Source organism: Homarus americanus, unplaced genomic scaffold, assembly GCF_018991925.1.
Source record: "Homarus americanus isolate GMGI-L3 unplaced genomic scaffold, GMGI_Hamer_2.0 scaffold26351, whole genome shotgun sequence".
NCBI classification, from domain to species: Eukaryota; Metazoa; Arthropoda; class Malacostraca; order Decapoda; family Nephropidae; genus Homarus; species Homarus americanus.
The window spans coordinates 7,458,866-7,482,953 of NW_024724368.1; the positions used below are offsets into that span (position 1 = coordinate 7,458,866).

Here is a 24,088-nt window from a genome sequence, read left to right on the forward strand (position 1 = left end):
TGAGTTCCCCAGATGAGAACCAGTGGTCTTTAGGACAGTAGACAAGCGGTGTATCTATTGTATATAAAGAAATTAATATAGATACAGTAATGTACTCGAAAAAAAATCAGCAATAATTCCAAGAACAATGTGTGAATACTCTTCTCATAAACTAAGTGAAATTTGTTTGATATAAACTTGGTGTCACTCTCAAAATAAGATTAAGAACCATGAATTATAAAAAAAAAAAAAAAAAATTAGCACAAGTACACCCTTCTCGGGGTTTAGGTTCTTGAAAACCACCGGTTTATTCAAAAATGCATAAATTAAACATAATTTTCCCATAAGAATACATGTAAATGGTACGGATTAGGGGAACCATCATATACCACACAGGGTACGAACAGTGCTCTCACTTAAACCAAGCACGCGGCCAACCTCCGACACACGCTCTCCTCTCTGAAGGCGGGTGATCACATTTAATTTCACGTCCATTGCGATTGTTTTTCGTGCCTTTTTAGCTTTAGGCGCCCCAGAGGAGGCAGATGGACGTTTTTCAGATGTGCTCAATGGGGAAAACAGCGTTTAACACTAAAAAGGTACGTGATAAACACACAATGCAAATGAGAGCACAGAGGAAAAGTAGTGCTGGTGTGAACTGAGAAAGTGATACGAGGGAAGCTTGCTGGACGTGGTCACAGTTGTTGTACAGAATACTTCATTACCATCATTATCTTCATCATTAGTAGTAATAATTTATATTACTACATTATTATAATAATTATTATTATTAATAATAATATTAATATTGTTGATGTTGATATGACTGCGACTTTATAGTATGTAATAACTTACAAGCACCTCACCAGGCATTACACGCGACTCCACTGCCAGGCGTACACGCGCGGCAAATATAACTGTCTTGAACGCGTTACTTAAAAAATAGGTGCACGTAAATTAGCTTTTGGTGTTAACTGAACAATCGTGTTATTCCAAAAATGCTGAAATCAAACGCTCGTAAAATGCGAGTTACCTGTACCATAAATTTAGAAATACAGTAGTACAGAAAACATTAAAGGATCTAATGTAAAAAACTCACAATTGGTTCACACCATCTAATAATCATTAGCTTCTTCATCATCTTCACCATCAGCAGTGTCTATGCCAACTTCTTCATAATCCTTTTCAAGGGCAGCCAAATCCTCACGGGCTTCTGAAAACTCACCCTCTTCCATGCCTTCACCCACATACCAATGAACAAAGGCACGCTTGGCATACATTAGGTCAAACTTGTGGTCAAGGCGAGCCCATGCCTCAGCAATGGCAGTTGTATTTGACAACATGCACACTGCACGGGAAACCTTTGCCAAATCGGCACCTGGCACAACTGTTGGTGGCTGATAATTAATGCCAACCTTGAAGCCAGTGGGGCACCAGTCAACAAACTGGATGGTCCTCTTGGTTTTAATATTAGCAATGGAAGCAGTTACATCCTTTGGCACTACATCACCTCTGTACAAGAGGCAGCAGGCCATATACTTCCCATGTCGTGGATCACATTTAACCATCTGGTTGGCTGGTTCAAAGCAGGCACTGGTGATCTCTCCTACAGACAACTGTTCATGGTATGCCTTTTCAGCAGATATAATAGGAGAGTAGGTTGTTAGAGGGAAATGGATCCTTGGGTAAGGAACTAGATTTGTTTGGAATTCAGTCAAGTCAACATTCAGAGCACCCTCAAATCTCAAGGATGCTGTAATGGAAGACACAATTTGACCAATAAGGCGATTAAGATTAGTGTAGGTTGGGCGGCTAACATCTAAGTTCCTCTGGCAAATGTCAAATATGGCTTCATTGTCAACCATGAAACAACAGTCAGAGTGTTCGAGGGTAGTGTGAGTTGTCAAGATGGAATTGTAAGGCTCAACAACAGAAGTTGCAGACTGAAAAAAAAATAAAAATATATATATATATATATATATATAAAAATACAGAATATGGGCATATATTAAATTAATATAAATACAAAATTCAGGCATATGTTAAATTAATATAAATACAGAATACGGGCATATATTAAATTAATATAAATACAAAATACGGGCATATATTAAAATCATATATCACTTTAATATAAATACTGTAGTAATTGTCTCTAATTGTCATTGCTTATGTATCTTCTTTGCCACTTGTCAGCTTAGAGGCCAGTTGGGTAGTCTGTCAGTTGTCTGGTGCACTGTGGGCAAGTACTGTACTGTACTGGGTATGTATGGGCTCTTGAATGTACCTGAACATGTATAACTGTTGGTCGGGTTTGGACTTCGAGGAACTCAAACTAGAGAATATCACAACTCTCTGTGGAAGGTTGTTCTAAATGTTCACAACTTTTGGTCCAGAGAAGTTAGCTTGGACAGTTTTCTGTACTGGGCTACTTTAACTTTTCATTCTAACCTCTAGTGCAGCAGTCATCCATTAACTCCAAATGTGTACATTTGACCGAGTAATGCTCTTTTGACGTGCTTATAAACTATAGAATTACCCCTTGCCCTTCTTTAGTATATTTTTATCTTATTTACCTAATAAAGCACTTCAAGTTACTGCATTCTAATCTCTCTTGGTGTGTGAGGTGCCCGAGTGCTGGCACCAGTTTGTTGTCCCTCCACCTGGATGTTCTCAATTACTGTACTTGGAATATCTCATATAACCAAACATAATTACAGTACAGTGTGTTCCAACTGAGGGAGCATTATACCTTTTCCCTTATTTGGAATACATTAACCCCCAATTAAATGGACACCATCTATAACGGACCTCGGCTTTAACAGACACTCTGACCCGTTTGGACTAGGTTCATATATTAAGGACTTTGGTCCGTAAAAATAAAAAATAACAGACAGATCCATTATGGTAAAAAAAATTATGTACTCGGGGTCCATTCGTATCCAAATTATCATAAATAATTACAGTAATACCCTGTTTAGCCCAACCCTGCATAACATCAATTTGTTATAGAGCAATTTGGTCCACTCCTAATTATTTTTTACCAGAAACCAAAAATGATTAAAGTCCATAACAAAAGTCAGAAGTTGAAAGACAGAACATTGGAGACTTGTCAACAGCAGCCTTGCTTGTTTAGTTTCTCCTTCAATGAGAGCAATGTACCCATGTATGCTCGCAGCCAATCAGCGCCCTCCTCCTCATGTAAAAATTTTTCCAAGTTGCATTCAACTAACTTGACACTCTCACTCTTTATATTACTGATTTTTCCATATTATAGTGAACATTTAGACAATTTTTTTTTTTTTACTAGAAAATACATAAAAAATAAAAAATATGAAATTCCAGAATTTGTACAAGCTGTGCAACGGTCATTATTATGCATAATTCCCACCCCCACCACTTACGACCAATCAGTACCGTACAGGTTACTAACATGTAGAGTGACTTTGTTTATTCTGTTAGCCTGTAGGCCACCACTCTGTGGCCTCATTTTGAAAGCATTTGCATCCTGTGAACACAAGTTGGTAGTGTTGAAAGTTAGTGGTGATGAGGAGTGTTGGAGGTGATTATGGTGATTGTTGGTGGTGGCAAGTGTTGCTGGTGGTGAGTGTTGTTGGTGATGAGTGTTGGATGTGGTGGTGGGTGTTGGTTGCAATGGTGAGTGGTGGTGATAGTGGTGGTGGTGAGTTGGTTGGTTGTAGTGGTGAGTGTTGCTGATACAGGAGGATGTATGCCAGGTCCAGGAACCAAGCAAAATCAGAGTCTAGAAGGTTGAAAAAGAGTTCCAGAGGCAGATTGCAAGTGAGGTCAAGTCAAACCCAAAGACTTTTCCTGCTATGCAAAATAAAAATTATAAACGAGAGTAGGTGTATCGGATCCGAGGTTTGAAGATGGTAGTTACACAGATTCTGACCATGACAAGGTGGAGGCATTGAACAATCTTCCTGTGTTTGAGGAAAGACAGTTTGACACAGTGCTTTCCCACATTGTGTTCTCAGAAGAGGGTACAGTACAGTACTGTATAAGAAATAAATTGTCAGAGCTAAATGTTCATAAGAGCCCCGGCCCTGACATGGTGCATCCCAGAGTACTAAGAGAGTTGTGCAACGAACTTGCTGAGCCCCTTAAGACCCTGATCTGTAAATGCCTGAATGAGCAAAAGATCCCCAGTGACTGGAAAATGGCTTAAGCGAAATTGTCACTCCACAATACGTAAAGACCAGCATAGTGTGTAAAGTACAGTACTAGAAAGCATTACAAGAGATGCCACAATGGAACATTTATTACGAAACAACCTTGTTCGGTTTTATGCCATTAAATTCCTGCTTAACACAATTACTCAAGGTTCTGGAAGCTTGGACTCAATTTCTGGAACAGGTCAGTAATTTCAACAATATACAGTATACCTAGATTTTGCCAAAGCTTTTGACAGAGTACCCCATGAGAGGCTGAGAATTAACCGGAAGGGTACAGGATTCGAGGAAGTGCCCTAGCATGGATCAGAGACTTTCTTCATGACCGCAAGCAGTGTGTGGTGATTAATGGCACGAAATCGTCTTGTGTACCTGTTACAAGTGGGGTACCACAGGGCAGTGTACTGGACCCACTGTTTGTTTGTTTCATAATGACATGCCAGAAGCTATACACTCCTCCATATAAATGTTCGTGGACGACGCCAAGTTATTCTGGGAAATTAAGAACCAGATGGACTGTGAAGAGCTACAGAAAGATTTTTGTCCACTTCAGGAGTGGTCAAGGGAATGGCTGTTGAGATTCATTGTCACAAAAGGCAAGAGGATGCACCTAGATCGTACCAACAGTAAGTAGGCATATCACTTAATTTTCCTTTACGTTTATTCTCTCTGACACTGATCAGCTTGTGAGGCGCTTGGGCAGTCAGTCACGTGTCCCAAACAGAACGAAGAAACAGCATTAATGGTGACCAAATATGAAAAGGACCTGGTTGTGTATGTTGACAATGGACTAAAGTTTTTGGACCATTGTGAGAAGAAGGTGAATCAAGCAACTAAGCTAGTAGGTCTTATAAGGTCACTCAGATTTCTAGGTGGTCCATCCCTTGTAACGCTCTTCAAGAGTGAGGTGCTTCCCCTGGAGTACTATTACCCCGCCTGGTCCCTGAGATATGCTAGAGACTGTCAGTTGATTGAAAACATCGAAAGGTAGGCCACCAAACTGGTGCCTGCACTATGGCACGTCAGTTACCCAGAGAGATTAGAACACCTGCAATTGTCAAGTCTATAAATACTTCAGAGGACATTACTCAGTGAAGAGTGTATATCTGGAGCTGGCGAATGCGCGGCTCACAAGAAGTCACAGCTTAAGGTTGAAGAAACCACAAGTTCCAAAAAATTGACAGGGCAAACTTTTTTGGAGTAAGGGTTGTGAACTTTTGAACAACCTGCCAGAGAGCATTGTGACTTCACGAAGTATGAGCTCATTCAAGACCTGACTTGACCAACAATAGCGCAGGTACAGATACATCCTGAAATCAGTACAGGGAAGCCTCGGATAACATCAGTTCGACCAACAACTTTTCGTATTTGAAACCCTACATAATTTAGGACCCAATTCAGTTTACATCCTTATTTCATTCATATTTGAAACCCAATTCAGTTTACATCCTTTTTTCATTCGTATTTGAAACCCAATTCAGTTTACATCCTTATTTCATTCGTATTTACAACCAAAATATAATAAAAATAAAATAAAATTACATTTTCATATAGTTGTAAATAATAACTAAATCCCGATATGTATTAAAAAAAATAAATAAAATAATTACTGCAAAAAAATGAAGAGTGCCTTGCGCAAAGCTGCCGTGCTAATGAGTGGTAAACAACAGTCGGAGCTTGGCGGGCCTTTTGTTTTCACGCATCTGGAACAGGAACTGGAGAAAAACTTTCTCAGGTTTCTTACAGCATTTTTGCATCCCTATTCAACATGAGCAAGAGAGCAAGTGATGGTAGTGTTGTTTCAAAAGCTAATAGAAGATGTCTAAGCTTAGCCGAGAAACTAGATGTGTTAAAACGATATGAAAAATGTGAGAGGTCTGTGGATATTATATGGAGCAAGCAATGAACATATTTTCTGAAGTGGATCCATTAACAGAACAAAGTATTAAAATTTAAATAAATGCAAATGACCTCTACATAAAGATGTATACAGTAATGAGAAAAGAAAGCAGCTGTGCAAGGTTCTTTCAAGAGCTTTATTATTCGAAGGCCTAAACCATCAACTTCAGCTACACCATCAAATTCAGCATCATAAGCAGCTTCAACATCAACTTCAGGTCCAGTAACAGTTTCAGCAACAGCTTTATGGAAAGCTACAGCTTCAGCCAGAGTTGAACCTGAGGACTTCGTCATCTGAGTAAAAACTCGCACAATATTCATTGGCTGTCATTAAGTTTTAGAATTTACCGTCATTGGTGAATAGAATTTTAGTTTTACATTCGTAAATATTATTTAAAACATATATGAACAGTAAATAAGCGTTGCTTTCATATTCATGTTGAGAAATGACGTTATGTTTTCACATGTGTGCACTAACTGTTCATATGCTGGCGTTCCCAATCATCTCGCCTTATTTCTTTACCATTAGTGGTTAGCTACTTCTAGTGTTCCATTTATTAACATCAAATAGCATTACTTAAAACATACATACAGGTATTCAATTATTTTAATTAAGTTTACTACAGCTACAACCAGGGTCTTATTTTCTTCAGTTTCTTAGGTAGAACCATCGTCACCCACGAAAACAATGCCGTCTTGTCTCCTCGTGTGTTTTAATATTCTAAGTATTATTAATGAATTGCATTGTTCATTTCAGATGTGTAAACATTAATTCAATCAAATACATATTCAGTAATAAACAATAATGAATCTTTTGTACATATTCTTAAGATAAATGACACGGTATCCTTAAATGCGAGTGTATATGTTGGCGTTCCCAATCATCTCTTTTTTTTTTCTTTGCCATTAGTGGTTCGCTACTTCAATTGTTCCATTTATTAACATTAAATAACGTTACTTAAAACATATATATTAATTTTTTTAAATTAAATTTACTACAGCTACAACCAGGGTCTTATTTTCTTCATTTACTCGTGTAGCACTATCGTCCCGGACTCCCGGCTGTAAACACAAACAAAAACAATGGCGTCCCATCTCCTCTTGTGTGACCATATTATAAATTTATATTGTATAAGGTGCATTCAGAAACATTACTTAAAGAATATAGTTTGCACTTTTCATTAATTGTATTGTTTTGGGGGGAAAAGAGGGTAAATAGCCACACAAAAGATATGAAAAGGTCACACTTGGGAATGCATCTCATTATTATTGCTTTATTTTAATGATAATTAATGATTCGCAATAAGACAATTCACCTTACACTGCAATATTGGAGGACACATTAAAGTCGTTATTTGAGGCTTTTCTGTATACTGTATGCCAACAGTGCGTAACAGACATAACTGGCCACCCAAGTGGCTAACAAGCCTATCAATGGCAAAGATTATAAAGTCCTGTATAAAGCATAAGGATGAATGCCTCATGTTGGCAAAGCTATCTACAGTATTCAGAAAACTGTTAAAGCTAACTTCTTTGGAATAAGCGTCGTGAATTTTTAGACTAACCTGCCTGAGAACAATATAAGAGTACCTTGTGTGAGTTCCTTTGAGCTCAGCCTTTCCCAATACTGGAACATGTTCAAGCTCAGTACAGTACTGTACTTTCCAACAGTGCATAGCAGAGGACAGATCAACCACCCTACTGGCTATAAACCTGAAAGTATTGAGTATTATAAAATTTCTCAACTCACCTGGGGAGCAGGATAGATTGCAATTTCCAGCTTGCTCTTTTTCCCATACTCAACTGATAAGCGTTCCATCAAGAGGGAGGCAAAACCAGAACCGGTGCCGCCACCAAATGAGCGAAATATCAGGAAGCCCTGAAAGTATTGGAATATCAAATAAGAATAGTGTGCAAGTTCATCTAGTAAGGGAAAAATTTATAGTCTCTCACTCTCTATGAAGTACAGTAGTTTCCATTATTTATACAGTATTAAGAGACCCATGGAATACCTTTGGCATGAAAGAAAAAATTAATGCACAGTTCTTTAATATACCAGTGTTATATGAATTTAATGAAAAGAATCCATCTCAATCCTGTTACTACAACTATGCAATGTACAGCTCATCCATATTAACAAACTGTGTTCATTTTCATCTTCAATCATTAAGTCCCCATAATTAATTTTTTTGACACTATGGTCTTATTGCTCACCATTACACAAAATACAATGTGACATTATTCACATCATTACTGACTATTCCCTCAAACTCTTTATACAGTACCTCCCCTCACATCTACATTCACACTAATGCAACCCTTGACCCAACTGATCTCCATTTTTCCACAGGCATTCCGGTATACTAAGGCAAGAACACTAACCTGAAGGCCTGTGCATTGGTCAGCCAGCTTGCGTATTCTATCAAGAACAATGTCAACATACTCCTTTCCAATGGTATAATGCCCACGAGCATAGTTGTTAGCAGCATCCTCCTTGCCACTGATCAGTTGCTCAGGATGGAAAAGCTGACGATAAATTCCACTACGCACTTCATCTGTAAAACTTGTGTATGAATTACTGAAATTTAATTTTTATTTTTCCAACATTCACTTTCTTAAATGTGACTAGATTAATACCATTATGTATCATCAAATATTAAAGCATTTTTGGTAAATTATTAGTCAGCGACCTTTTAGACATGATTTATTTTTTGTATTGTTCCATGCTTACAATGATAATTTAGCCAATAAATTTCTCTCCACTTAAGCAAACAGTGATTGTTAGTTTCTCATTCCCAGACATCTCCCCATAAAAGATCTTTCTTCAGTACAGCTTCAGGTATTGCATTTTGGAAGAGTACAAGAGAAATTCAAATTTCCTGTTCAATACATATATTAAAGGTGGTAAATATCATGAGTAATAAATTACTTTGTACACAATTAACTTCTTGTTCTAATAAAGGAAAAACTTACCAATGACGGAGGGTTCTAGATCCACAAACACTGCTCTTGGAACATGCTTTCCAGAACCAGTCTCGGTGAAGAAGGTGTTGAAGGAGTCATTACACACGCCAACAGTCTTATCAGAGGGCATTTGGCCATCAGGCTGAATGCCATGTTCTAAGCAGTAGAGCTCCCAGCATGAGTTTCCCATCTGGACACCAGCCTGACCCACATGGATGGAGATGCATTCACGCTGTGGAGTACATAATACAGATAAAGATAACTCGGTAAATAAAATACTAATTAGATATTTTAGTACAGTCGTCTGTAGTACTATACAATAAGCTTAAAATTAATTAACAAAATTATGTTGGAAGATAAAAAAGTATCTTTCCATTTACTAAGTTGGTGTATAAGCTGTTGAAACACACTACAGTACTGCAGTACCCTAAATAGGGAATAACAGAAACCAATAAAACTTTTTCAACCGCTTCCCTAACAGTAAAGAAAATCATACTACTGTATCATCACTGAGAGTGAAGAACAACCAGTGCAGTATATATAAATAAATACATATTTATTCAGTAAAAGCTCAGTAATTAAGACCAAGTTTCTTCCATGTTAATAATTACTTGACAATGTTATTATATCCTTTTTTTTTTTACGGGAATTAGCCCACCCGGGCACAGGTCGAACGACCCACAATGGGGCCTAGGGGGCGAAAAAATAAGAACAGAAAGAAATTAAAAATAGAGAAGAAAAAGGTTATACAGTGTTATTATTATTATCTTTATTATTTTATTTTAAATTTTGTTATTTTTTATCATATATTTTTTTACTATGAATTATTATTATTATTACATTTTTGCCCCCTCAGGCCACAATGTGGGTCATTGACCTGTGCCTGGGTGGGCTAATCTCCATTAAAAAACAAAACACAACAATAAAATAAAATAAAATAAAATCTACACCACGAAGATGCCGGAAAACCAGCTTTTAAAAGTGAGACAGATTGTATAAGTATGGAAACACAGAAGAAGGCAGAGCATTCCACAGTTTGGCTGTGTGAGGAAAGAAGGATGTTGCTACAACGGGTTATTCTAGTGTGACCGACATCAACATAAGTCATGGAGAGAGAAAGGGTCATGTGAAAGATACATTTATGGTGCTATTGGATTAAAGGTATAAACCTTATTAGATACACAATACAGTACTACTGTACAGTAGTAAGCTTCACTGAAATATCCTAGTAGGAGTATAGTAATCTACAGAAGACCCCACACTAATGTAAGGAATTTTCTTGATAAATTTTCGGAGCTTATCACCATCATAAGTTCAGAGAGGAACCACTGCTACATTAAAGGAGATTTCAACCTTGATCTATTAAAATCAGAAACCGACACCTCAGTATTACCGTAGACCTTCTTGCTACCTGTCATTCTAAACTCTTCTTCAACACTATAACCAAACCCACTAGAGTAACTGCCACCTCTGCCACTGTGATAGATCATATCTGGACTAACAACACACCAAACAATCTTGCAAGTGGAATTATTTATAACAATATCTCAGATCACTTCCCAGTTTTTGCCATGTATAAAACAGCCACAAGACCTGAAAGGTCTAGTAGTGTCTCAATTCAATACAGAGACTACTGAGCCGACAACATGCTCCTTTTTGAAAACAACCTAATGAATGCTAACTGGGATCTTGTCTATGCCTCCAACAACCCTAACGTGAACAGCAGTAACTTCTCTTGCATCTTCAATGCTTGCTTTGATAAATGCTTCCCGCTCAAGACTAAGTCAGTGAAAACTGTATCCATTTCCAAACCCTATATCACAAGCGAAATTAAGATAATGATAAAGGAAAAAAAAACTCCAAAGGAAATTTGCAAAAAAAAACACCATAACTTTAGGTGATGCTTACCAAAGTATCAGAAATAGAGTAACTCAAGCAGTTAGAAATACCAGACGAAACTATTATACAAATAAGCTCCAGTCAGCATCAGGCGACAGTAAGAAAACCTGGAATGTCATAAATTCTATTCAGAACAGGAACACTCAACCTTCGGCCCCCCACTCAGCTTTTATGATAAACGATTCAGTTGTAACTGAACCCTCCCCCATTGCCAACCACTTCAATGACTATTTTATTAATGTTGGCAAAAATCTTGCAGAGAGCATCCCTGATCACCATGAGGAATTTAGAGCCTACCTGCAAAACAGACAGCAAAACGAGCTGTTCTTATCCCCTGTCACAGCAGACGAATTACTGCCCATCATAAAAATGTCCAAAGATGCAGCAGCAGGCAAAGACAATATACCACTGAGCATCATTAAGAAAGTAGCCCACTTATCACTTCCTGTTCTCCTACACATTTGTAACTCCTCCTTCACTAGTGGTGTCTTTCCTAATAAACTGAAAATTGCTAAAGTTCACCCGGCATATAAAAAATCTGGGGACAAAAGTCTCTTCAAGAATTACTGACCCATATCAGTCCTCCCAGCCTTGAGTAAGATACTGGAAAAGCTACCATGTAATAGACTAAATTCCTTCTGCAATGCCAATAACATCTATACAGACTCCCAGTATGGATTTAGAGCTAGAAGGTTGACTGAGAGTGCTCTGCTATCCTTACTAATGACATCTTAAATTCCTTTGATGACAGTCAGTTCACAGTCGGTATATTCTTGGACCTCTCTAAAGCCTTCGATACTGTCGACCATACCATCCTCCTTTCAAAGCTTGAACATTACGGCGTTAGGGGCCTGTCCCACAATTGGTTTACCTCATATCTGTCCAACAGGATGCAGCATGTCTGGTATAATAACTACCAATCTGACTCCTCGCCAATCTTATATGGAGTCCCCCAAGGTTCCATTCTCGGTCCAGTACTGTTTTTGTTGTGCATAAACGACACAGTCCACGCCAGCTCACTCATAAAATACAACTTATTTGCAGACTATAGTAATCTCTATGCCAGCAACTCACTCCATTCCTTGATGAGAACTATGAACACTGAATTGACTAAAGTCGGGACCTGGGTAATAAGTAATAAACCGACCTTAAATCTTGAGAAAACCCACTACACGATCTTTCACAGAAGGAAAAACTTACCCCCACATCTGGACCCCCTGTACCTTGGTATTATAGTCCTCAAACACAAACAAAATACTAAATTCCTCATGTATCACACTTGACAGTCGCTCACTCTCACAGCAATGAAAGAAATCTATCATGATCTTGTTTACCAACACCTGATACTGTAGTGGCTACTCTCCCCTACAACTTCCAACTGAGCTCCGGCCGCACTCCGACCAGCCAATCAGCGTACAGCCAGTTACGCCGAGAGACTAGGTCTATGCAGAGGACGTAGGGGTACGATCGCCGACCTAGTCTCGACCATCAACCTCCAGTTCAGGATCAGAGCGTTTCACACCTTACGCTTGAGCCACTGTGATTGGTCATCTCGCTACGCGCACCCCAGATCCTGATCCTGGTAAATTGTATAAATACGGCCACGCCTGCCCAGGGAGGACATTCTACACTCAGCTACTGGACCAGCAACATCTCTCTCAGCTCCTCACCTAGTCACTCCTAAGCACCCTGCTGTACAACAATATATATACAGGAAGCGCATCGTGAGTTTCTATCCAACCTCATTCCTGAGTGAAGGTATCTTCATGTACGTAAGTTTGTGTGCCCATACAAAGAGATAATAGACAACTAAAGAGAATTGACAACTGGCCACATACAGTACGCTAATTGGTGACCCCCGGAGCCGTGAATACCACACTCCTTTCTGCTGCCTTACTACTTGAGCTGAGAAGATCGTCCTGCCTGCTGCCAGCCTAGGCCAACCGCCTCCCTGCACCACCCACTACTCCACAACGACACCATCTCACGACCGTAAGGTTTATAACGCATTAGTCTGTTCTCCCCTACTGGCGGTGTGAGTGACCCACATCACAGCTGGAGAGCAACTATTGTGCGATATTCCAAACGTGGTTTGAGCTCTTTTGCCTATTCTCCTATTTTTCTTTTGTTTTTTTAGTTCTGGCCGAAGGACCTGCACCCTAAAAAAGTGTATTCGTCCCGAAGTCCCCCCCGCAAGTGTTCACCTCCCTCCCAGGAGATTGTGAAGACGGAAGGGGGTCGGAACAAGCACCCATCCCTCATCCTTCCCTAACAGGTGCGATATACTCCCGCAAGAATGGACGGACGGATCTCTCTACCAACCTTCAACCACAACGTAGAGGACTGGTTAGTTCATGTCGAAGCAGCTCTCATCGGCTCTACAGCTACAGACGAGCAGAAGTACGGCGCCCTGCTCTGCTCCTTGCCCACTGAAGTCGCCACACAAGTCTCACAGATCATCTCCAACCCTCCAGAGAACAACAAATTCGCCACTCTGCGGGATGCCTTAAGAACGCATTACCAACGGACCCGCTCCAATATCCTGCAGAACCTATCTTCCATCTCCCTTGGAAACTCAACTCCGGGACATCTCTGGGAAGAGATGTGCAGGGTGAACTCCCGGTACACAGACAGACTTCCTGACTCTATCCTGCGCCAGCTTCACGCACAAAAGCTACCCACAGAAGTAAGCAACATCCTGTCCGCAGTAGATTACTCTACGACACCAGAGCTATATGCAACCGCGGCAGACAGAATTTTCAACCAGTGCACTGCTGCACCCCTTGCTGCCACGGTCACACCAGTACCTCCCACTGAACTTGCAAGCCGGGTCAACACACCTCAGCCGAGCAATACCTCACAAGATATCAAGGACCTGTTACAAACCTTGAACCGCAGGATGGACACCATTGAGCAGTTCTGCTCCTCCTTACCCGCTGCTGTGCCAGTTCCTGACTCACGCACCAAACCCTACAACTTCCGACACACAGCAGCCAGCCCCCAGCACAACAAATATACCCTCTGCTGGTATCACCAGACTTTCGGCCGCAATGCTCGAAACTGTGAGCCCTATTGCACCTATTCGGGAAACGGCAACACCGGAGGCTGGTAGACGCCTCAGCCCCCGTCCCTTCAGGCGTCTCATTACTGTACGTCACCGACCGCACCTCTGGCAAGAAGTTCCTCATCGACACAGGTTCATCGGTAAGCCTCATCCCTCCCTCACTACAAGACAAGTCAAAGCAACCCTCTTATGACCTGTTCGCTGCCAACGGTACCCCCATCGCCTCCTACGGCGTACTCACCCTCGCCTTAGACCTCGGTCTGCCCAAGACTCTGCGTTGGTTATTCGTGATAGCAGACGTGTCTCAACCCATCCTTGGTTTCGACTTCCTCACCTTCCACAAGCTCGGCGTCAAACCAAGTCATCTATGCCTCATCCATGAGCCTACAGCACGCAAGATCCAGGGTTCTCGTGCCAGACACACCGACACTATCACCTGTCTTGCGCCTTCCAACGAGTTCTCCTCCCTACTCAACGAATTCAAGGAGCTTTTCTCACCCCGAGTCTCCCTACCCCCACCACCTACGTCGGGAATTTTCCACCACATCGAAACCAAAGGACCACCAGTCTTTTCACGCCCTCGCCGCCTGCGCCCTGAGCTCCTGTACACAGCCAAAGTAGAATTCAACAAACTACTGCAAGATGGCATCATTCGCCCTTCAAGGAGTCCCTGGGCATCGCCTCTTCACATGGTTCCTAAGCAAACGCCCGGCGAGTGGAGGGTGTGTGGCGACTACAGAGCCCTGAATTTCGTCACCAAACCTGACAGGTACCCTATTCCACATGTCCAGGACTTTCACCACAAACTTCATGGCAAGACTATCTTCTCGAAGATCGACTTGGAGCGTGCCTTCCACCAGATCCCAGTAGCACCGGCAGATACCCAGAAGACAGCCATCACCACTCCGTTTGGACTCTTCGAGTACACTTTCATGAGTTTTGGCTTACGCAATGCAGCACAGACTTTCCAGAGGTACATGGACCATATGCTTCGCGACCTCGACTTTGTCACTGTCTACATTGACGACATCCTCGTCGCATCTTCGACGCCTGCCGAGCACCGCCACCACCTACAACTCCTTCTCCAACGCCTGCAGAACAACAACATGAAAGTTCATCCTGCTAAGTGCGTCTTTGGAACCTCGGCCATCGATTTCCTCGGTCACAGAGTCTCGCCCAGTGGCATACAACCCCTACCACAGAAGATAACCGCGATTAGGGAGTTTCCCAAACCTGAAACGGTGAAGAAACTCCGAGAATTCCTGGGTTTAGTCAACTACTACCACCGCTTCATTGACAAAGCTGCCACCGTCCTAGCCCCCCTACACGACCTTCTCAAGGGACGCCCAAAGAAGTCTCACAAGCCTCTCGTGTGGACTCAAGAGGCTGCCACGGCATTCACAACTGTCAAACAGCACATTACACGCCTCACCCTCCTGGCCCACCCCGCACCTAACGCCCGGACCACTCTCACAACAGACGCTTCTTCTACTGCAGTGGGCGCCGTCTTACAGCAGGAGATCAACGGAATTCTCATGCCCGTTGCTTTCTTCTCACAACGGCTTCAACCACCACACCTCAAGTACAGCGCCTTTGATCGAGAACTCCTGGCCATATACCTGGCTGTCAAACATTTCCAGCACTTCCTCGAGGCCCGTCAGTTCACCATCTTCACTGATCACAAGCCCCTCGTCCACGCCTTCGCTTCAGCTTCCCAGTCACATACACCTCGTGTCCTGCGCCACTTGGCTTACATCTCAGAGTTCTCCAGCGACGTCCAACACATTAAAGGCAGCCACAACGAGATCGCCGACGCCCTCTCTCGTTGTGTATCCAACATTCTTCCCTCATCTCCACCCATTGACTATGGGCAGCTAGCCGCGGCTCAAGAGAAGGACGAAGACCTGGCAAAATACAAGACATCCCCCTCAAGCCTCACACTCCAAGAACTCCCTGTTCCTGGCACAAAGACAAAATTGTGGTGCGACATATCCTGTGGGCATCCTAGACCGTTCGTGCCTCATGTCCACCGCCGCGCTGTGTTCGACCGCATCCATGGTCTCAGCCACCCGGGTGTGCGGGCCTCCCAGCGCCTCCTCACGCAACGTGTCGTCTGGCCCGGCATCAAGTCCGATACTAAGAAATGGGCTGCCCAGTGCCTGGCCTGCCAATCCTCCAAAGTACATCGTCACATACGGGCCCCCTTACATACTTTCCCTATTCCCAAAGGACGTTTTCAAGTAGTACACCTCGACATCGTGGGACCTCTTCCATCATCCTACGGCAGCACCTACATCTTCACCTGCATCGACCGTTTCACCAGGTGGACAGAAGCAATTCCCATGCCCAATGCTACAGCAGAGACTACTGCCCGCGCCTTCATGTCCGGTTGGGTTTCCCGTTTCGGCCCCCCCGCAACCGTAATCACTGACCGAGGAGTCCAGTTTGAGTCACAACTCTGGCAGCACCTCCTACAGTTCCTCGGCACGTCTAGACAACGCACTACAGCATACCACCCTCAAGCCAACGGCATGGTAGAGCGTTTTCACCGGCAGCTAAAGGACGCACTCAAGGCACAGCACGACCCTTACAGCTGGACTGACGCGCTTCCCTTAGTGCTCCTCGGCATCCGTGCGTCACACAAGGAGGATATGGACTGTAGCCCAGCAGATCTTACACTAGGCGAGCCCCTTCGGCTACCTGGGGATTTCTCACTCCCTCCTAACCCTCACCAAACCACTCCAGCCGGTCGTCACGACTTACTCCAAAAGCTACGACAAGCAGTTTCTGCATTCAGAGCTACTACTCCACGCCAGCCTCCTCGGCGCCCTGAATACATCCCTCCTGCACTACTCACAGCCGAGTATGTTTTCGTCAGGCATGATGCTCATCGCAACCCATTACAACGTCCCTACGATGGACCCTTCCAGGTGGTTACCCGTTCAGCAAAGTTCCTGACGATTATCCGGAATGGCAGACATGACACCGTCAGCATAGACCGAGTCAAACCGGCCACCTTACCCTTTGGGCCCCCAGTCCAGCAGCACCATCAACAAACTACACCTGCACCAGTCTACCCGCAGTTACCACCGGCAGCAACACCACGCCCACGACATTTCTGGGCACCCTCTTTTCACCCTCAAGTAAACCCTGTTCCTGCTGTAGAACCTGCTCCTGTCAGAGACCTTCTTCCTATCATAGAACCTGAACCTATAGTACACCTCCCTCATATCATAGAACCTGCTCCTGCCATGGACCCTCCTCCTGACATAGAACCTGCACCTATCATAGAACCTGTACCTATCATAGACCCTCCTCCTGTCATAGAACCTGAACCTATATTAGACCTCCCTCCTAACATAGAACCTGCTCCTGCCATGGACCCTCCTCCTGACATACAACCTGCACCTATCGTAGAACCTGCTCCTGCCATGGACCCTCCTCCTGACGCAGCCCCTGCAGCAGCAGGAGCAAAACAACCACTGCTTGTACAACCTCCTCTAATCCCAAACCCTCTTTCTCCTCCTAATTCTCCCACAGGTTTTGTGTCACTGGAGGGAGTTGTTACACGTAGCGGCCGAGTCGTACGTACACCTGCCCGGTATGTGTTATGTGTGAGACACAACCCGGACAACATCCAGCCTCCCGCCGCGCCGGGAGGGGAGGGGGAGTATTGTAGTGGCTACTCTCCCCTACAACTTCCAACTGAGCTCCGGCCGCACTCCGACCAGCCAATCAGCGTACAGCCAGCTACGCCGAGAGACTAGGTCTATGCAGAGGACGTAGGGGTACGATCGCCGACCTAGTCTCAACCATCAACCTCCAGTTCAGGATCAGAGCGTTTCACACCTTACGCTTGAGCCGCTGTGATTGGTCATCTCGCTAAGCGCACCCCAGATCCTGATCCTGGTAAATTGTATAAATACGGCCACGCCTGCCCAGGGAGGACATTCTACACTCAGCTACTGGACCAGCAACATCTCTCTCAGCTCCTCACCTAGTCACTCCTAAGCACCCTGCTGTACAACAATATATATACAGGAAGCGCATCGTGAGTTTCTATCCAACCTCATTCCTGAGTGAAGGTATCTTCATGTACGTACGTTTGTGTGCCCATACAAAGAGATAATAGACAACTAAAGAGAATTGACAACTGGCCACATACAGTACGCTACAATACACTGTCACACACTATAGGGGGGGGGGCGCCTCTGGCTCTTCAAAAACACAATCTCTGGTTATTACACAAAAGAGAGTTGTACGGACAATGACCTCCTTGAAAAATACAGATCACACAAGCGAAAAATTTGCTATATTGAATTTTTTTAAATTCGAAAATATTAACACCTACTGCTGTGCCCTCTTTGTTTACAAATCTATCAATCACTTGCTTGACAATAATTATTTCCAGTTCCGGAATAATCAGAGATACAACTTAAGGCACCCGGAGCTACTAAGACCACCCCCCAGGCGCTCCTCTCAGTCCCAGACCCCCATAAAATATAATGGTGTGAAGGTGTGGAACAACTTACCCCCACCCATCCGAGCAAAGACTACGCTCCCTTCCTTTAAATCATCTCTTAAAAAATATCTATTGTCGAAGTATTAATATTTCTTGTAACACTTACTATATTCACAGTACCTGCTTTTATTGTACCATCAAAACCGTTTTATCGGAAATTATCATGTAATAAATAAGTAATTACCATTGCAATAAACAAAATTGCCAACTAGACATAATCCAGCTCTGTCCTCTTGTTCAACCTTATTACTGTACAACCCAGGTTGTACTGCTCCCCCATTATACTTAAGTTTTTCAATTCCACTGTAATTTTTATATATATATATATATATATATATATAATAATAATAATGAATATTGAAGTGATAACCGTGGCAACATTATGAGATGTTCTTATTACCACCATGCTATTGTACTATTCCAGATGATGCTAAATGTTACATAATACTTCCTTGAGATAAATGTATAGTATATATCAGGTGCCTCAAAGAGAGCTCAGGTTCTCAACTGGCTCAACCATGTTAATATTGTTATTATTATCCATTCTGTATCTGTATTTTTCTGGCTAAATAAACTGTTTTAATTCAATTCAAGAAGGTAACTGCACTATAATCCCGTTTAGCTAACAATGATTAATACGTCATCAACATCCCAATGTTGGCCCAAGGCGACAATATGTTGAGCTATTCTTCAAAATTAAACCCACCTAAAGTAAATCAGGGATATTATATTTCAGCCTCACGTCAATACTCAAATTCAATAAAACTTGGTTTTCAGGAAAGGTCGTGATCTCAATTGTTCACAGAAATGGGGGGAGAACATACTTACTTTAATAAGTTGAACCAAAGAATGAATATTCTCTCAATACTCATATATACCTGCACTATAAATAAGAGACAAAATAACATTGATTATACAAACAAAACCAAAGTTTCAGTTGGTTTGGATTCCAGATGTTAAAAGATAAATTAAGTTGCATACGTTTTAAACTGAATACAAGTACACCTTTGTCGCTTGATAACAAAATCGCATTCACTCTGTTATTTGGGTAGGTGGGTGCCTCTTAAGAAAACGCAATTCGAATAATCTAATACAGTATATTTGTTTACATTTCACCATTCATCAGCTTACTAGACGCTCGAGCTGTTATGTTACTTTTGGTTAGATTGGTGGTAGGGTGATTAATCTTCAGATGATATACACAAGAGGGGATGAATCTTCAGTGAATTATGTACAACGAAGAAACGTACCTGATGTGATAAGTTCTAGATATTATGCTATGTCACAGGCAAGGCAAGAAGCATTCTGGGATGTACACAATACACCCCCACCCCAAGAGGCAAACAAGGGAAATAAAGTCAACGCGAGTCAGGAACGAGTCACGTAACACAACACTTACTCGCAACTAAAATTTTGGAGTTCTCAGTGACATTATACATTACCAACTCGCTATACAATTAAAATTTTAATAAAATTTTATCATCATCTCATTTATTGTGTGTATTATAAGGAAGTATTAGAACATAAACTAGCCAACAAGTGGATAGCGTAACCTTCAGCTCGCCGCTCCACCGCACTGAATCACAAGGTATAGAGTTTGCATTGCGTGAATGTTGTCTCGTGGTTCTGAAAACCTTGAGGATGAGGGATGGCAAGAACTGGAATTATTTAGTTGGAACCGCCTCTATTTACTCATTATATTACCAATAATGCTCAGGGTTCAATGTGGGTATTACTTTTTACCCAATTCATAAATTTACATAAAACTTACTCTACAACGTTCGTCGAATCATTTTGTTATACTTAACCAAAAATTTATTCATTAAAGACATTAAAATAACAGCATTTTTGTTTGATCAGGTTAATGACCATCTCTCCAAAGGGATATTAGGGACGTAAGACGTGATACCAACTAAGTTTGGCATGTTTATCATCAGATGTACGAGCTTCTGCAGTAAAAAAATATCTCGGTCAAAAGCACGAGTCATCCAGGATAAGCCGGTAATTGTTAAATAAAGAAAAGAACGCCAATATGACCGAATATAAAACACAGTACAACAATTAATAATCTTAGCAGGTGCCACAAGTCAGTAGGCACCGTGGCATAAAGTTAAATTGCAGTACGTATATTGAAGACGAATATGTTGTATAGTGAGTGGTCACAATACCCCCCAGAGTATGATGGACCTATGCAGCTGATGCGAGAGTAAGAAAGAACACACGAACATACACAAGATTTGCCCTCTTTGTATCGGTGTAAAAATAAATAAATAAATAGGTAGGAGCATTGCGAAGTGCGAAACTCCTGACATGAAAACATTAAACTTTCTATGTTTAGATTAGTAGGATTTCAACTTTGTAGTCAGCTATGTGAACAATAACCTCCAAATAAAAACCACCTATGTCCTTCATACGCACTCGACTGCCCCACCCCAATATTAAACATTCAAAATAACATTTTTCTCCAAGTACAGTGAAGTTAACAAAATATAACCATACATCTTAGTCATGCATAAACACACGAAATAAAGACACGCGTGTAGACTAGCGCACATACACAGGACCTCACACCTGCACACATACCGGTAAGCGCTCACGGATATGCACATAAGCACACATACGAGTACTTTCGGACACATGCACAGAAGGACATACACTAAAGCACGCACAGGAACATACACACAAACATATACATAAACACTAAAGTGGCGGTTTATATACTACATCGACCTGCACCAACATGCTACCTCTAAATATCAACCTTCAACATGTCTACGTTAATGGTAGTGAATGTGGAGACGGTGGAAAAGTTTGAAGCAAAAATAGATAAATACTGGAAAAATCAAGAAGTATATAATTATAGGGCACAAATATCCGCCACACAGCCACCGTCTGAGTAGAGAAGAGGCAATTGAGCTGGAGTCACAGGCGTGAGCCTCTTCCAGATCATCTGTGAGTATCTGTGAGTCAACACACTTCAGTTACTGTTTCTACACTTAAGTTCTTAACTCTCACGTTTCCTGGCCAACAGGTGCTTGTCACGCTCTAGTTATACTGTACTGGTATTTAAACCTACCCCTCTCAATTTACGGTGATCAACACATACCACACAGCCTCCATCTCCGTACGTCAACAGTGGTAGGGAAGGTCATTTGGTTTGTGCTGGTTACGGTACTCCAGTTTACATATGACAGACTTAAAATATGATACTCCAGTTAACGTGTGACAAATTTAAAATGTGTTTTAACGTATTCAAGTATGCAGTTGGTCGTTGAACTCATGTTAATGGATATATTGTGAGAAACAACATCCTAGTATTTTGTACAGTATTTGGTTCATACTAATGAAAATGTACATTCAGAATGGATGTTTGTCCTCATGGGCTAACTACAGCTGAGGAAAGGTTAGACAGCCATCACTGGGAGTGGTTCTGGGTCAAGGGAGGGGTGGGAGGGACGCGTTAGTACAGCTAGTAAGGGTAACAGGATGTTAGGTGATGTGGACCCTCCCCAATTTGACGGAAAAAATCAGATTCTGTGCGTAAGGTCCAGGGGGGAAAGGTGAGAGATGAGGAGGGTGGGAGGAGAGGGATGCGGATCACCGTGGGATAGAGATGGGAGAAAAGAGACGGGAGGGAGGAGTGGTTTAGTGACGGAAGAGGTGAGTGGGGGTAGTGATGGGATAGGTGAGGGGCGGGGGTAGTGATGGGAGAGGTGAGGGGTGGGGGTAGAGATAGGAGTGGGGAGGGAAGTAGTGGAGGTCATGCAGTTACATATCTTAGGCGGCGATAACTGAAGAGAACTGCGGTTGACAACATCCCGTAAACTCCCATCTTATCTCCGAGACGCAAGGAGTGGCTTTTGTACCTAGGTGAATATAATCTTATCACAATTTCCCTCCCCCTGTCTATTGTACTGTACTAGTCGGTTACTCCCTAGTGATGTTTTTTTCTGGTGATATCTAATACTCATTATCGACGAACATATGAATAAAAGTGAATACCGGTGAAAAATTCAACTTATTATATACCACTTTAAAATATGACATGAAATTTTGAAAAATACCAACGGTGTAAAATTGCGTCATAAAACAAACTTAATTGTTATTTCAGTTTGTTTCCCGTTGTAAAAGTGGCAGAAATCCTCCAGGGAAAGGCCATTTAGGACTGACATTCAAACTGGTATTCTAACACAGATGAAATATGTTCGCCTAGGATACCAGCGTAAAACTTATTGCGAACAATCTTAATAGCTGCTACCTCCCCAAAGCACCGACTGATACATTTGACATATTATTCAGTAATCTATTCAATTAATTATTACTTCCCAGAGCAAGGTTCCAACTTTCACTGTGAAACTAACATTTTGCATCGTCCCTGACTACACAAAACTCACGCCGAGTCTTGTCGACAGATTATATTTTATCTGCGTTACAAATTCCAAACTCATTACAGATCGTCCAATACTTACATACATACTATATGTGCACAGCGGTTGTCCCTTTCCACACTAGTGTATCATAAACCAATATGAACAGAAACTAATAACTTACTATATTTATGATAGTTTCGCATTAAGATATCACAGGCACACGAACAATACTTAAATTATTTTAATTCTACAAACTAAAAATTTTAGTATATTGCAAGTTGTTAACGCGATAGACAACTCAACTGTCAAACTTTAATCAACATACCATTTTGGAATGAAGTATAGCCGAGGGAGAGCAGGGGATAAAATCGTCTTCCAGGAGCAGCGTTCGGTGTTCCCGCAATTGAATGATGACAGGCACCTCCTCCTCTCCTCTGTATATATGCCCACTAGCCCCTCTGGGCTCTGGCAACCTGTGGCGCGGGGTTTGAAAATAGCCGTTGTGTTCATAGCCATGATTTAACAACCTCAACCCCAAAGTTTAGTTTCATTATACAATTATTCTCCTGGTTTTATTAGTTTCATAACGTTATAGTCAACTTAAAAATATATAATTTGAATGGTGGAACCTGTTCAAAATGTATAGTACAGTACCAAGACGTTCTGGAACATTCTGAAATAGTTAGACCATTTCTGAATAACGATCTTAGGAAATGCAAAACTTTCTAGATCATTTCCAATGACAGTTTCATACAGATTTAAGAGAAATAGATGTAATAATCAAAGGATAAATAATATTTCCAAACCAATTTTATTTGGAGAGAGGGAAGAAAGTTATTCAGTATAATCGTCATAAAAGTTTACTATTGATTTAGCATGCATTTAGATAACGCAGACATATAATACACATAGACCCTACAGGTATACAACCAAAGTAACCATAGACAGTTTGGGTATACAGTACAGACCATGCTAAATAGGCAATTCGACCAAGGATAGCCAACAAAGCCACCACACGCGCGCACGCACACACACCTTTTACTTTACAACACTTTACATTATGGAAAGTTCAATGGCTCATTTCTTTCTCTCCCGGTGAGGGTGATGAGCCATTAATATCTTTCGGTAAGTTCAACCCTAACGATAAACCATCTCAAGTACTAATTAGATTTCCCGGTTGAATGTGACAGCCTCTCTA

General features: G+C 41.8%; 1 protein-coding gene across 1 annotated transcript; it reads right to left on the bottom strand.

Moving 5' to 3' along the window:
- Positions 1-770: 770 nt before the first annotated feature.
- Positions 771-23,374, bottom strand: LOC121864251 (tubulin alpha-2 chain). Its single transcript, XM_042363313.1, has 5 exons — positions 23,216-23,374; positions 9,045-9,267; positions 8,454-8,626; positions 7,822-7,950; positions 771-1,922 (listed from the first exon to the last, which is right to left on the bottom strand). The coding sequence occupies exons 1-5, from the start codon at positions 23,216-23,218 to the stop codon at positions 1,095-1,097; spliced, it is 1,356 nt and encodes a 451-aa protein (XP_042219247.1). The 5' UTR covers positions 23,219-23,374; the 3' UTR covers positions 771-1,094.
- Between the last annotated feature and the right edge of the window lie 714 nt (positions 23,375-24,088).